This window comes from Pteronotus mesoamericanus, unplaced genomic scaffold, assembly GCF_021234165.1.
Source record: "Pteronotus mesoamericanus isolate MK-2021 breed Mesoamerican mustached bat unplaced genomic scaffold, CSHL_Meso_final contig_59, whole genome shotgun sequence".
Taxonomy (NCBI): Eukaryota; Metazoa; Chordata; class Mammalia; order Chiroptera; family Mormoopidae; genus Pteronotus; species Pteronotus mesoamericanus.
This window is the reverse complement of record NW_026555206.1, coordinates 6,399,079-6,414,878: the sequence shown is the minus strand read 5'-3', so window position 1 is coordinate 6,414,878 and position 15,800 is coordinate 6,399,079. Positions and strand designations below refer to the sequence as shown.

Below are 15,800 nucleotides of genomic sequence, written 5' to 3'. Positions count from 1 at the left end.
AAAGAGAGGGGGAGAGAAACATTGATGTGAGAGAGATACATACATCAATTGATTGCCTCTCACATGTCCCCAACTGGGGACCTGGCCCGCAACCCAGGCAATGTACCCTGACTGGGAATTGAACTGGCAGTCTTTTGGTTCACTGTCCAGCAATCAGTCTACTGTGCCACACCAGTCAGAGCCTTCTTATTCTGACTACCTTCAAAATTCATTTTTAATTATAGTTGACACACAGTATTATTATCTTAGTTTCAAGTGTACAACATAGTGATTCAACATTTACATACCTTGTGAAGTGGTCAAGGTATGTAAATACCACAGTAAGTCTGTTGTCCGCATATGTAGTTATTATGATGTTAATGGCTATTCTTTATGCTGTACATTATATTCCTGTGACTTATTTTATAACTTCAAGTTTGTGCTTAATCTGCTTTCCTGCCCATCTCTTCCCTCAATTATAAGTTTGTTTTCTGTATCTATGAATTTGTTTCTGTTGCATTTTGTTTGTTCATTTGTATTTTAGATTTATCATATAAGTAAGGTGTTAACGGTATTTCTGTTTCTCTGTCTCTTTTACCTCACTTAAACATAATATTCTCTAGGTCCATCTATTTCATTCTTTTTTATTGTTGAGTAATACTGTAAATATATATACATCTTGTATCAGTGGACAGCTAGGTTGCTTCCATATCTTGGCTATTCTAAACAGTGCCACAGTGAACATAGGGGTGCATATATATTTTTGAATTATTGTTTTTATTTTCTTCTGATACATACCCAGAAGTAGAATTTTGGGGTTGTATGGTAGTTCTTTTTTTAACGTTTTGGGGAATCGCCATTATGTTTTCCGTACTGGCTGCACTAGTTATAATCCCACTCACAGTGTACAAGGGTTCTCTTTATCCCATATCCTTGTCAGCACTTGTTATTTGTTTTCTCTTATTCTGATTATCTTAACATTTGCCTTTTCATTTGTTTTTTTCTCTCTGTATTTGTGTGTGTTATATATGCCCATATACATACACATTAAGTTTTTTTTCTGGGCAAGTTACAAATATCATAGCCCTTTACCCCTAAATAATGCTGTATATTTCCTAGTCCAATTATATGTCCCCATTACTTTAATCAACTTAAGTAAATTTAACATTGTCCAGTATTGTTATCTAACCTACTGCTGTGTCACTTTGTCAGTGGACACAATAATGTCCTTTGTAGCATTTCTGTTCTGATCTGGATCCAGTTTAGGGTGAGGTAGGTACTCCATTTAGCTGTTATATCTCTTTATTCTCCTTTAACCTGGAATGTTGCCACAGTTTTTTCTTTGCCTTTTATGACACTGGCCTCTCCTGATCCCTTTTTTAAAAGAAATCTTCTCATTTTTGTTTATTCTGAGGTTTCCTCATAATTGGGTTCAGGGTATTCATTCTAGGTCTGGATTCTGTGTAAGTGATCTTTTCTTTCAGTGTACCACATTTGGAGGATGTTAATTATGATCACCCACTCAACAGATTGTCTATTCCTCTACTATATAATTATTTTTTCCCCTTGCAACTAAAAAGCAGTCTTCGAAGAGATAGTGTAAGACTATTCAAAAACCCTATTTATTAGAATGCTCTCAGATTTAGTTTACATTTCCTGATCTAGTGTTTATTATGCTGGTTGCAGAATAATTATTTTCCATTTCTCACACTCCCTCTATGGTTACTAGTCAGTTCTCAATACTGGTATAATCATGAGCCCACCCTTTACCCATTTGTTTATTTATTTGTCTTTTATTAGTATAGATTCATGAATCCCTGTTTTTGTTTTTAAGGTTCATCATTTATTACTTATTTTGGAGTTCAGATTGTCTTGATTTGGCTAGCGGAGCCTCTTCAAGCTGGCTCTTTTGTCAGTGTGACATGCCTATGAGCATTTCCTAACTTTTTCTGGCATAACACAATGTTCCAGGTTCATCTTGTACCTGTTTGCGCTAGCCCTGAAATCAGGCCTATTTTCTGAGGAGTTGTTTTTCCCTTTAGTGGGGGAGCAAGATACGGGCTCTAGATGTGCTCATTGCCCCTTGGCCCATTTAGCAGATAGCAATAGGAACCATGCATATGTATACATATATATTAACATACATTCATATATGCATATAGATTCCTGCATATTACCTCTTTGTTCCAACAATCATGAGTTCACACTATCACCAATATTAATCCATCCTCACAGGATTCTTTCTTGCCTTCTGTCTGAACCCTGCCTCCCATCAACATCAACACATTTTATAACACATTTAAAATAGTTACAGGATTTCTTTGTCTTTTCCACTACAGTGAATAAATTTAATGTGTTTAGGATTTCTTTGCAGTCCTGCACATGCCTCACTTTAACCCTGCTCCTTACTGAGAGTATAAAGTCAAATACTATGTTCATAAGTTACTTAGATTGGTTTTATCTGCCTGCCTTTTTGTTCGTCTTTCTGTCTTCCCTTCAGTGTGCCTGTTACTTACTTGAATTACAGGTAGATTTATTTGTTCTGGTTTGCTTTCAGTTTTAGTTTTTCCCCCTTCCATTCTTAATGACTTATCTTTTGAGTATGTGCAACATTAACATGCTTCCAAAAGTCAAAACTACAAAAATGTAAGTTCAGTGAAAGGTTGCTTTACTGAGATACATTCTACTCCATCAGTCACCCCTTGTAGGGTTTTCTGCTTTATTCTTTTTGTTTCTTTTTATGTAAATTAGCACAAAATTTCTTTTTCCCCCTCATTCTTATGTAAACAATAGCATCTGTAGGTGCTCTTGCACTTTGCTTTTTTAATTTAGTAATAACTCTTGGAAACCAGAGTTTATAGAGATCTTCCTGAGAGTATGTATACTTACAGTTTTTTAAAAAGTTGGCTTTAGACTATATTTTGAAATTGTAAATTGTTTCTTCTTAAGGCTATATGTGTATAGGTTATATATGTACAGTAAGTCATCACTTAACATTGTTCATAGTTTCTGCAACTTTATGTGAAAATGATGTATAACAAAACCAGTTTTACCATGGGTTTATTGATATAGCTAGGAGTTAAGGTCCTCTGGTATCTCATCAGCATTATAATGAAACAATATTATTAAAGGGCCTGTTGTATACAGATTCAGTGTTGGCATAATTTTTTACATTCAGCGCATTTGGTCCTAATTTCAGTTAGAAATTTTTCAAAGGTTGTTGTCTTAAGGTTTGGCTCAGTTGCTGTAAGAGAAATTTCAAAATTTTTTTCTTTAGTTCTATTTACTGATTTTAGACAGGGATCGATTTGTTGTTCCATTTATTTATGCATTCATTGGTTGCTTCTTGTACGTGCCCCGACCAGAGATTGAACCTGCAACTATGGTGTATCAGGACAACACTGTAATCAACTGAGCCACCTGGCCAGGGCCTCAAATTAGTTTTTAAATAGGTAGCTTATTTTTCTCTGGCTTACTGGTTCTTAGGAGTTTATCTCTGGACTGTGTTCAGTTTGTTGTATTGTTGGGGGTCAGTTTCCTTCCTTGTGGTGTTTTACCATTTCTAGAGTATTTAAGAGCATATAAAGAATGAGACGGGTAGGCAGTGAACAGTTCTAGAAGACTAGGACTTAGGAGGTTACCATGTGCCCACACGAAATAGCAAGAGATGTTGGAAAATCTGGTCAAACATCTGTCAGTTAAATATTCTTAAAGGAAAGTGAAGGGGATAATTAATATTCTTTAGCCACAGGTGTCTCAATGTGTTTACAGTTTCTCTTTTCATGTCTCTAAGTATGATAATCCTCTCCCTAATACAACTGGTCCATTATATATTTAATGGTATTTTAGTTGTAAAAAGCTGACACCTGTTTTGGCTGACATTTTTATCATGGCTCATTCTAGTATCTTTTATAATTGTTTAATTGAAGACTAAGTTATATTTTCACAAAGTGCCAAATATGGAATTTTCTCCTTTGTTACCTGGACTTTTCAGAGTCCAGGTGATAATTCTGATGTGACAATGGCTTGCTTTTATAAAAATACTATTACCAGTTATACTTTTGGAGTTATACTCAAAAACAGTGGAGTTGTAGTATGCATTGTCCTTCAGGTAGATAGGAATTGACAATCTGGGTCAGAGCACATACAAGAATCAACCAATGAATGCATAAATAAATGGAACAACAAATTGATGTCTCCATCCCTCCCTCCTTCCCTCTCTGAAATCAATAAGTAAAAAATTTTAAAAATTTAGGAATAATAGTATTACTATATCACTTTATTCAATAGAGTAAACAAAGTTCATTGAATGTGTCCTTTTAATATAATTTTATCAGTTATCCTCTTCAAGGGTAGCTTTCAAGGGCTTTTTGAGAAAAATTTCATGTGGTTAAAATCAACATGAAATATACTTTCTTAGGAAAGTTTGTGTGACAGGCCCCTGTGCCAAAATGGTTGCTAGGCTCCCCTTTCTTTGAGTCCAGTTAGCCACAGGAGCCCTTCTTAGTAGGCATCTTCCCCCCCGCCCCCCCCTTCAGTATTCACAGGGTTCAACTATGTTCTGGCATATGATAGGATTCCCTTCTATTTTATGGTTGAATAATACCCTGATGTTTGGCTCTGTCTCATATGTTCTTTATCCATTCATCTGTTGATGACCAGTTAGGTTGTTTCCACTTCTTGGCTATTGTGTTAAAGTGCTGCAGTGAACATGAGAATGTAGGTTTATCTTCAAGATCCTGACTTCAATTCTTTGGATAAATACCTTGAAGTAGGAATGCAGCATTGTGTGGTAGTTCTACTTTTAATTTTTTTGGGACCTTTATACTGTGTTCTGTAATAGCTTTACCATTTAAATTCCCACCAGCAGTGTTCAGGGAACCAGTTCCAGTTTGTCTGCATTCTCGCCAACACTTGTTTTTTTTACCGTTTGGTTTTTTACAGAGTGATGTGATATTGTGATTTAAAAAAAAAAATTTTTTTTGATTTACTTTTAGAGAGAGGGAAAGGGAAGAGAAAGAGAGGAAGAGAAACATTGATGGTTGTCTCTCACACCCCTAACAAAGGACCTGGCCCACAACCCAGGCATGTACCCTGACTGGGAATCAAGCCAGCAACCTTTAAGTTTGTTGGACAACACCCAACCTGCTGAACCACACAAGTTAGGAATCATTGTGATTTTGGTTTGCATTTTTCTTTTTAAAAATATTTTATTGGTTATGCTATCACAGTTGTCCCACTTTTTCCCCCTTTGACTCCCTCTACTTGGTACCCCCATTCCCTCCAGCAGTCAGTCCCCACACCCTTAGTTCACGTCCTTGGGTTATGCATATAAGTTCTTTGGCTACTCCATTTCCTGTACTGTTCTTAACATCCCCCTGTCTATTTTGTACCTACCAGTTGGTACTTCTTAATCCTTGCCCCTTAACCCCATTCTCCTCCTTTCCAACTGATAACCTTCCAAATGCTCTCCATATCCATGATTCTGTTTCTCTTCTGCTTGTGTGCTTTGTTTTTTAGATTTAATTGTTGATAGTTGTGAATTTATTGCCATTTTAATGTTGACAGTTTTGATATTCTTATGTAATTCCCATTAACATTTCGTATAATAATGGCTTGGTGATGATGAACTCCTTTAGGTTTACCTTCTTTGGGAAGCACTTCATCTGCCCTTCAATTCTAAATAGCTTTACTGGATAGAGTAATATTGGCTGTAGGTCCTGCTTTTCATCACTCTGAGTACTTCTTGCCAGTCCCTTCTAGCCTCACCGTTTCTTTTGAGAAATCAGCTGACAGTCTTATGGGAACTCCCCTGTAGGTAACTAACTACTTTTCTCTTGCTGCTTTTAAGATTCTTTTTTTAACCTCTGGCATTTTAATTATGGTGTGTTTTGTAATGGATCTCTCTTGTTCCAACTTGTTTGGAACTCTGTGCTTCCTGGACTTGTATGTTTATTTCCTTCACCAAATCAGGGAGGGTTTTTGTTTTTTTTTTCTTTTTTCATAATCTTTTTCAAGTAGGTTTTCAATTTCTTGCTCTTCTTTTCCTGCTGGCACCCCTATGATTTGGATATTGGAATGTTTGAACATGTGCTAGAGAGTTCCTTAGCCTATCATCATTTTTTTTTTAATTCTGTTTACTTCTTGCTATTCTGATTGAATGGTTTTTCTTCCGTATGTTCCAAATCATTGATTTGATTCTTGGCTTCATCCCCTCCACTCTTGGTTCCATGTAGATTTTTTAAAATTTCACTTAATGTAACCTTCATTTCTGCCTGGGTCTTTTTTATGCTGTTGAAATACCCAGTGAGTTTCTTGAGCGTCCTGATGAACCAGTGTTTTGAACTCTGCATCAGATAGGTTGCTTATCTCCATTTTGTTTGGTTCTTTTCCTGGAGTTTTGTTCTCTTCCTTCATTTGGGGCATATATCTTTGTCTCCTTATTTTGGCAGCCTCCCTGTGTTTGTTTCTGTGTATTAGGTAGTGCTGCTTTGACTCCCTGTCTTAGTAGCTTGACCTGTTGTAGAAAAGCACACCTGTAAGACCTCTGTGGGGCAGAGCCTTAGGTGATTGCCAGGGCAGGGCAACCCATGTTACTGCTTTATGGCTCTGTGTCAGGGAGGCCTCAGAGAGGGGGCAGTGCTGTTGCCCAGTGTCTGGAGTTTTGCCTGGGAGGAAGCTGTCTCCCAGCTTTTGCCCTGATGCCAATCACTTTAACTTCTCCCCGTATGCCACTAGTGCCCTTCCATTTATTGTCCTGGTGCTGAATTCCAGAGGGAGTGAGTCTGCTTAAGTCTGTTATGGGTCCTTTAAGAGGAGTCTCCCAAGAATCCCTCAGTTTCTTCTGCTGCCCCAACACCCACTGGTTTTTACAGCCAGAAGTTACGGGGACTTTTCTTCCTTGTGCTAGAACCCTGGGCTGGGTGGTCCTGGGGCTGAGATCCCTTCTCTCAAGGTGTCCCTCCAAATTTTTATACACCACATGCAGATGTGGGACTTACCCATTCTGCGTCTCCATGCCTCTCTGTGCCACTCAGCTGTGCCTCTCCACCTCTCTGGGTCTCTGCCCCTTCTACCCATCTGGATGAATATGGCTTCTTTAAATCCTTGGTTGTCATACTTACATACAACTTGATTTTCTGATTATTCCAGGTGATACTTGTTTTGTAGTCTCATTGTAATTTTTTCTGTAGTTGTGTGAGGAGGCATGACATCCATCTTGACCAGAAGTCACCTGATTTGCATTTTTCTTAATGATTAATGATGTTGAACATATTTTTAATGTACCTTCTTGGCCCTTTGTCGTCTTTGGAGAAATTCAGGTTCTTTGCTCATTTCTTATTTTTTCTTTTCTTTCTTTTTTGCTCTTGAATTGTAGGAGTTTCTTTTATAGTTGACCCTTGAACAATGTGGGAGTTAGGGGTGCTGACCATACCCTCCCTCTGCAAGACAAAAATCCATATGTAACTTTTAGTGCTTTTTAAAAATTAATCTTGGGGAGAGAGAGACTTTATTGTTCCACTTGTTTATTCATATGTGCCCTGACTGGGGAAAAACTGCAATCCTGGCACATCTGGACATTGCTCCAACCAGCTAAACTGCTTATACTCAGCTGGGACAGAAATCCATGTATAACTTTTGATCCTACAGAAGACTACGGTCAGCACTTCGCATCCATGGATTCAGCCAACTGTGGATTGAAAACAGTATTTTGATCTACAGGTGGGAATTCAAAAATACTCTTTTTGATCCACCATAGGTTCAGTCTGCTGTTGGTTGATCTGCAGATGCAAACTTGAGATATGAGGGCCAACTTGTATTTATTGAAAAAAATCGTGTATAAGTAGACCTGTGCAGTTGAAGCCCGTGTGGTTCAAGTGTCGACTATATTTTGGATAGCAATCCCTTATCAGATATATGGCCTGGAAATAATTTTCTCCCATTCTTAAGGTTGCATCTTCACTATTTTAATCTTTTCCTTTGCTATGCAGAAGCCTGTTAGTTTGATGTTAGTCCTACTCGTCTATGTTGCTTCTGTTGCTTGTGCTTTTGATGTTATTGCCAAGACCAATGTTACTTATCTTTTCTTGCATTTTCTCTAGGAGTTTTACAATTTCAGGTTTAATGTTTAACCCTCTGATCCATTTTGAGTTGATTTTGTGTTTTGTGTAATACAGTTTCCCAGCACCATTTGTTAAAAGAGACCGTCCCCATTGTGTAATTGGTCTTGGCACCCTGTGATCATTTGGCCATATATATGTGGATTTATTTCTGGGCTCCCCATCCTGTTCCATTGGTCTGTATATATTTCTACAATATCTTTATGCCAGTACCTTACTGTTTTGATAACTGTAGCTTTGTGATATGTTTTGAAATCAGGAAGTGTGATTTCTCCAAGTTTTTTATTATTTCCCAAGTTTGTTTTGGCTATTTAAGGTTATTTGTGGTTCCATATGAATTTTGTTTTTAGTTTTATTACTGTAAAAAATACCATTGATAGGAATACATTGTATCTGTAGATCATTATGGGTAGTATGGACATTTTAACCATATTGTCTTGCAATCCATAAAGACAGGATGTCCTTTCGTTTCTTTGTGTCTTCAGTTTCTTTTAAACAGCGCTTTGTAGGTGTCAGTATACATATCTTTTGTCTCCTTGGTTAAGTTTATTTCTAAGCATTTTCTTCCTTTTTTTTTTTTTTTTTTTTTATCCTCACCCAAGAACATTTTCATTTGCTTTTTTAGAGTGAGAGAGGACGGGAGAGAGAGAATCATTTATGTGAGAGAGGCATTGATAGGTTGCCTCTGCATGCCCCTGGACCAGGGTGAACCCACAAACTAGGCACGTGCCCCTACCAGAAATCAAACCCTCAACACTTTATTTACAAGTCAGTGCTCCAACCACTGAGCCACACTGGTCAGGGCTGAATTTTATTCTTTTTGATGCTGTCGTAAATGGGATTTTATTCATTTCATCTTCTGTATTGTTTATTAGTTGAATAGAAATGCAACTGATTTTTACAGGTTGATTTTGTGTTGTACAACTTAACATTTTTTTTGGTATGTGTAATCTTTAGGGTTTTTAACATAAGATCATGTTATTTGTGGATAGAGAAAATTTTACTCCTTTCTTTTTTGAATGCCTTTTATTTCTTTTTCTTGCCTAATTTTGTTAGTATATTTAGTACTATGTTCAATAAAGGCAGCGAGAAGGTGTCTTTTCTTGATCTTAGAAGAAACGCTTTTAGTTTCCCATTGCTGAGGGTGATGTTAATTGTGTTGTGGGATTTTTTATATATGCCCTTTATTATGTTGATGTAATTTCCTTCTATTCCTAGTTGGTTGAGTGTTTTTATATGAAAAGGTGTTGAATTTTATCAGATGATGCTTTTTCTGTACCAGTTGAGATAATTGTGTGATTTTGTCCTTCTTTCTGTTAATGTGGCTGGTTAATTTTCATGTTGACCCATTCTTGCATGCCAGAGATAAATCGCACTTGGTTATGGTGTATGATTTAAAAAAAAAAAGATTTTATTTATTTATTTTTAGAGAAAGGCAAAGTAGGGAGGAAGAAAGGGAGGAAAACATCCATGTGCTAGAGAAACATTGGTAGCCTCTCGCTTGCCCCAAACTGGGGACCTAGCCTGCAACCCAGGCATGTGCCCTGACTGGGAATCAAACTGGCAACGATTCAGTCCATAGACCAGCGCTCCATCCACTGAACCACAACAGACAGGGCATGGTGTTTGATTTTTTTTTTTTTAATGTGCTGTTAAGCTTTTTTTCCTAGTATTTTGTTGAGGATATTTTTCATATGTATTTATCAGGGATGTTATTCAGGACTTTTGAGCTGAGTTAGGATAATGTATCCCAGTCTCATTTTTTTATGATAATATTTTCATGTCAGTTACTCCATTTGTTTATTGCATTCCCTCTGTTAGGTGGGTAGAGCATATATTCTAATTTTCTTATGAAGGTGCTGGACTCAGAATTGTATATGATCACATAATTATTATCATTAGTATTATCAATAATGAATTCCTGCATAGCATATATTGCTTTAGGTATTCTTCTAAGTGTCTTACATTTATTTATTTAATCCTCACAACACCACTGCAGTAGGTACTGTTATTAATCCCATTTTACAGATGAAAAAAATGTTGAGTAACAAGTAATAGGAGAGCTTACTATTTATCTGGATTTTAACATAGACCATTTGGTTCCTGAGTCTGCTTTGTTAGCTATTTGATGTGTTGCCACTCACAGTTAACTAGAAGGGTGTCAATTTAATGTAGAACCTTGACCTGCCCTGCTAGTTTGTTAACCTCTGGAACCAGATAACCTTTTTATTATCCCAAAGATTACCTGAAATCAGTGCTTTTTTAAAAAAAAAAGTGCTTGAGCTTTGAGGCACCTATTCTTTCCAAAAGTTGGTTATCTCCCTGGACTATTAATGATTATGCTTTGGGTATTATAGGTTGCTTAAATGAGGAATCTCTCACCTAGTAGGCATATAGGTTATATAGTGGATCCTTGAATGCCTGTGTGGTTATGCTTCAAGAGGGTTAAGTTATCGCTTAAGTGCATAAACTGCTTTAGATTACTAGTGTGTCATCATTTTATGCAAACATGTTACATAAGAATAGTCGGTCTGTATACCGAATACAAATGAGAGTCTTTCTACTTCATGTAAGCTTTATGGTAAGATCCCTTTAAAATTAAGATTTCCTAACACATTTAGCCGTAGTGGGTCAACTGGTTGGAGCATGGTCCTGAACACCAAAAGGTTGTGGGTTCAGTCTCCAGTCTGGACATGTACGGGAGGCACTGATCAGGGTTTCTTTCTCACATTCATGTTTCTCTCTCCCTCTGCCTCTCCCTTCCACTCTCTCTAAAATCAATAAACATATTTTTGGGTGAGGATTAAAAAAGTTTCTTAAAACATTTAATATGTGAATCAATTTAAAGTTTATTTTCTAAACACTTAGTTCTTGTGGAATTTACACTGTTACCTTGATGTCATAACATGGTTATTTTGAAGATAATATTTGTATAAAACGGTAACTTTGAATGAACTTAATTACAGTTATGTTTGCTGCAGCTAGTAAGGGAAGATGGTTAATTTTTTTTAAATTTTCTTTTTTTAAAGATTTTATTTTTTTTAGAGACAGGTTAAGGGAGGGAGAAAGAGGGAAAGAAACATCAATGTGCAAAACATCAGTTGGTTGTATCTTGCACACCCCCAGCCAGGAACCTGACCTGCAGTCCAGGCATATGCCCTGACTGGGAATCGAACTGCAGGCAACCTTTTGGTTAGCAAGCTGGCATTCAACCCACTGCAGACAGAGCAGGTGGTTAATTTGATTTTTCCCAATCTTGAAGTGTATTTCTCCTCTTGTACTCTCTTTTTTTTTCTTTGTATATAGTACTGAAAATATGTAAATTATTACACTCTTATAAACAAAATCTAATGAGAGCCAAACCTTTGATTTGAAGAGTAAAGGACAAAATTTAACATCACTTTTGTAAAGGATGGACAAAATATTTTTGGCCTTTGTTTAATCAATCTCCTTTGAAAGTAGCGATTTGTTCCTTTTATATAGGTTTAATCCTATGAATTTGATTATACAGGCTCACAGTTCTTTATTCTCAGTTCTGAAATTCAAAGTATTAAACTGAAAGTTTTTTCATTGTTATAGTAAATTGATTTGCCAACAGATTACTCTAAACTGAGGTGAGGCAGTATCCTGCTTAGTGTAAATATGTGTACCTTTTCCTGCAGAAATCATGGATGCTGTTATATAGTACTGCTGTAGAATTTACTATGATTTGTAGCATGTGACGTATGTGCCATATTTACATTTATAAAATTTGAAAACTTTTTAATAGTGGCACTCATTTGGCCCCAACAGTTTCACTTAAATGAATATGGGCTTTTATCACTTGTTTTAAGGTGCCCAAATTCCATGGTTGGAGGAATGTGAGGTGTGAATCAGCAGCATGAGGAAGAAAAGACATGTTGAATGAACTATATTGATTAATAAGTTAGTACAAGCCTGGCAAGAGGTTTAATTTCTTCTCTTGGTTGGTAATAGTTGTCTGGAGCACTGATTGTCAGTTTTGTAGCAGAATACCGCTGTGACTCCATGTCAGGCATAGGCATGGGAGTATGGTGGGAATATGAGCCGGATACTGTGTATCCTGCTCTGAATAGGGTATATGTTTATGCATTTATATTATTCATTATGATTTTTATTTTATGAAAGGAGACAGTTTTATAAGAATGCAAAATATGGAAACAGTTGACTTTTTTCTCATTTCTATAGTCTCCTACAAAAGCTGTATATAATGCCAGGCATTGGAACCATCCGGACTCAGAAGAGCTGCCTGGGCCACCAGTAGTAAAACCTCAGAGTGTAACAGTAAGTGAACTGTATTGTTTAATTTTGTATTTAATTTGCTGTCTTTATACATAAGTGGAAAGTCCCTGACCTCCCTGTTTGACAGTTTATTTTTTATTATTTTTGGAGAGAGGGGAAAGGAAGGAGAAAGGAAAGGAGTGAAATATCAGTTGGTTGCCTTTCATACGCCCCCAGCTGGGGACATGGCCCACAGTCCAGGCATGTGCCCTTGACCGGAAGTCAAACCGCCAACCTTTTGGTTTGTGGGAGGACGCCCAAACCACTGAGCCACACAAGTCAGGGCTAACAGTTTATTTTGGACTTCCTAACTAAAATTTTGTGGCTTCAGTTTGATTCTTTGGAAAGGTGAGGATTGTGGACAGGGTTACAAAAATTCTGGACTTCCTAGGTCAAAAATAAAAGCCTTAAAAAGTACTGGACCATTTTTTACTTCTGATCCACATTTTATGGAATTATAGTATTTAGTTTTAAAGAGCAAACTAGTGCATATTTGAAATTTGTAATAACTGTTAGGAGCTGTATTATTAATGATATATTACATCTTACATTGATATTCAAGTGGCTTTGAGTGGGTAATTTGCTTTTTAGAGGAGGACTTTTTCCTGCATTCCTCTAATACCTTTAACTTCAAAACACATTTGAAAAAGATTCTTATCAAATTATTTTCTTCACAATAACTGATAGGACCGTACATTAATATTTCTAGATAATGGTAACACCTCAGTCATCTGGAGCTATCAAAGGGTAAGTTCTTTATAACAACAAAAGTCAGGAATAGAGATCTTTCTTTCTAAAACATAATGTGTAGTTAGTTCTCTCTCTTATTTTTTTAAAGATTTATTTATTTTTAGAGAGGGGGAGGGAGAAAGAGGGAGAGAAACATCAATGTGTGGTTGCCTCTTGAGCGCCCCCTACTGAGGACCTGGCCCACAACCCAGGCATGCGCTCTGGCTGGAAATCAAACCAGGGACCCTTTGGTCTGCAGGCCAGCACTCAATGCACTGAGCCACACCAGACAGGGCAATTCCCTCTCTTCTTGAGTATATTAAACTCCCTTTACTAGTATAAAACACATTGTGTGTATTAGTAATTAGTGGTTCTTTATCCGTTGTCATGGCCCTGGGGACAAATAACAGATTGTGTGAAATGTAAGCTTGAACAGAAGGAATTCCTGAGTCGTTCTTTTATAAGTAAAACCTATATTAATCTTATCTAGTAGTGATTGGAATTTTAAGATATCTTTTATTACTGCCTTGACTGGTATGGCTCGATTGGAGAGGCAACCCATAACCACAAGGTTGCCAGTTTGATTCCTGTTCAGGGCACATACCTAGGTTGAAGGTTCAGTGCTCCGTCAGGGTGTATGTAGCAGGCAGCCAATAGATGTTTCTCTCTCACATTGATACTTGTCTCTCTCCCTCCCTCCCCTCCTCTCTTGAATGAGAATGAAATAGGCTTAAAAAAAATTCCTTATGAACTTTCAGAGGTGTCCTCCCATCTTTTTTTCTTAAGTTAAATTTGCGAGGCAGAGAAGATATATATTTTAGAATAACTAACTACCTTTTTCAATAGGTGAGGCTGTCTTCAAAGGAACCGAATCAGAAAGATGATGGAGTTTTTAAGGCTCCTGCACCACCACCCAAAGTGATAAAAACTGTGACAATACCTACTCAGCCCTACCAAGATATAGTTACTGCACTAAAATGCAGAAAAGAAGACAAAGAAGTAAGCAGCCATATAGTTTTACTGTGCGTGGATAGATTTTTGTATGTAACATTTTGCTTTTTAATGTCTGATATTCATAGCTTTGAGTCACAAACTTATCTTGATTTAGTACTACCAGTGTTTTAAAACCATCTTTTAGTTGCCATGTAATGGTTTTATACACTTAAATAAAGTACAGTAAGCCCATAGATTTAACTAAATATGCTAATTCACAGTTACAAAAGAGGTGGACTTATTTTTCTTTCTTGGCAGTTATATACTGTTGTTCAGCACGTGAAGCACTTCAACGATGTGGTAGAATTTGGTGAAAACCAAGAGTTCACTGATGACATTGAGTATTTGTTAAGTGGCTTAAAGAGCACTCAGCCTCTAAACACACGTTGCCTTAGGTAAGCTCTTCTTTTTATATTTAATAATTGTATGTATGCTATAGTTCATTAAAATTTTCCAAGTGGATAGAGCTGAACATTTGTGAGTTAGTTATTGTGGATATAGTTTATAGCCAGTGATAGTACGTTAAAATGTGAATTGATCACTTATAAGGGACTTTATTTTATTTTATTATTTTTTTAATGCAGATTGATTTTATTTTTTAAATGTCAAAATCCATTATAAAATGGTAAAAAATTGAAATCCATTATAAAGTGTCAGCGAATAAAACAACATGACACCAGCACAGAAATAATCAAGTAGGTCAGTGAAATAAAATGGGCATTCTATAAACAAACGAATATATCTAACTATATAATTAAATTGATATTTCAACCAATGGAGAAAATAAGGCTTATTCAACAAATAAGGTGAATGGACCATTATTACTTGAAATAAAACAAATATAGAGCCCTATTTCACACATTATACAAGAAATATTCAGGTGAGTTAAAAAATCAATATGTAGAATCTAAAGAGTTTAAGGAGAAAATACAAACTAATATTTTTCTTACCGTGAAGTAAAATAATCAAACCCAGAAGCCATAAAGTAAAACATTGACACTATGACTGTATTAGACATTTAAGATTATATAGTAATATACATATAAAAAAGTTAAAAGGACAAGTAATAGAATGGGAAAGTATTTGCCGCACATCTGAAAAAGGGTTAATAGTTGGGGGTTTTTTTGTTTTGGTTTTTTTTTTTTAGGGAAAAACATTCTAGACTTTTCATTGATGAATGGATAAAGAATATCAAAAAGTCATTTAAAGCTTTTTAAAATAATAGACAAGAAATACACAAAAACAGGTTTAGTTTCAACAAATAAAGGAACAATTAAAATAACATTGTCACAATCAGATTGATGAGTATTAAAAATATTGGTAATATCAAGTATTGGCAACTGTGAAAGGAACTGGGTATTCATAGATTCTTTTTCGTCATCTTAAAGCAGTCTCTTTAGCATATCTTGCAGTGCTGGTTTGGTGGAGGTGCATTCTTTCATCTTGTTTTGTCTGGGAAACTCCTTATTTTGCCTTCCCTTTTAATTGAGAGGCTTGCTGAGTAGAGCAGTCTTGGTTGCAGGCCTTTACTTTTCATGACTTGGAATATTTCTTGCCATTCCCTTCTGGCTTGCAGTGTTTCTGTTGAGAAGTCAGATGCTAGCCATATTGGGGCTCCCTTATATATTACTACCTCTTTCTCCCTTGCTTCCTTTAGGATTCTGTTTGTCTTTGATATTT

General features: G+C 36.3%; 1 protein-coding gene across 5 annotated transcripts in view; it reads left to right on the top strand.

Annotated features, from left to right (window-relative positions):
* The window catches only part of WAPL (WAPL cohesin release factor), a 92,902-nt gene that overhangs the window by 52,959 nt on the left and 24,143 nt on the right, over window positions 1-15,800 (top strand). For all 5 annotated transcript variants that reach the window (XM_054580468.1, XM_054580467.1, XM_054580470.1 and 2 more), the window contains exons 5-7: window positions 12,306-12,401; window positions 13,974-14,126; window positions 14,379-14,515. In XM_054580468.1, the coding sequence (XP_054436443.1) occupies window positions 12,306-12,401; window positions 13,974-14,126; window positions 14,379-14,515 (386 nt within the window). The remainder of the gene's footprint in view (window positions 1-12,305; window positions 12,402-13,973; window positions 14,127-14,378; window positions 14,516-15,800) is intronic.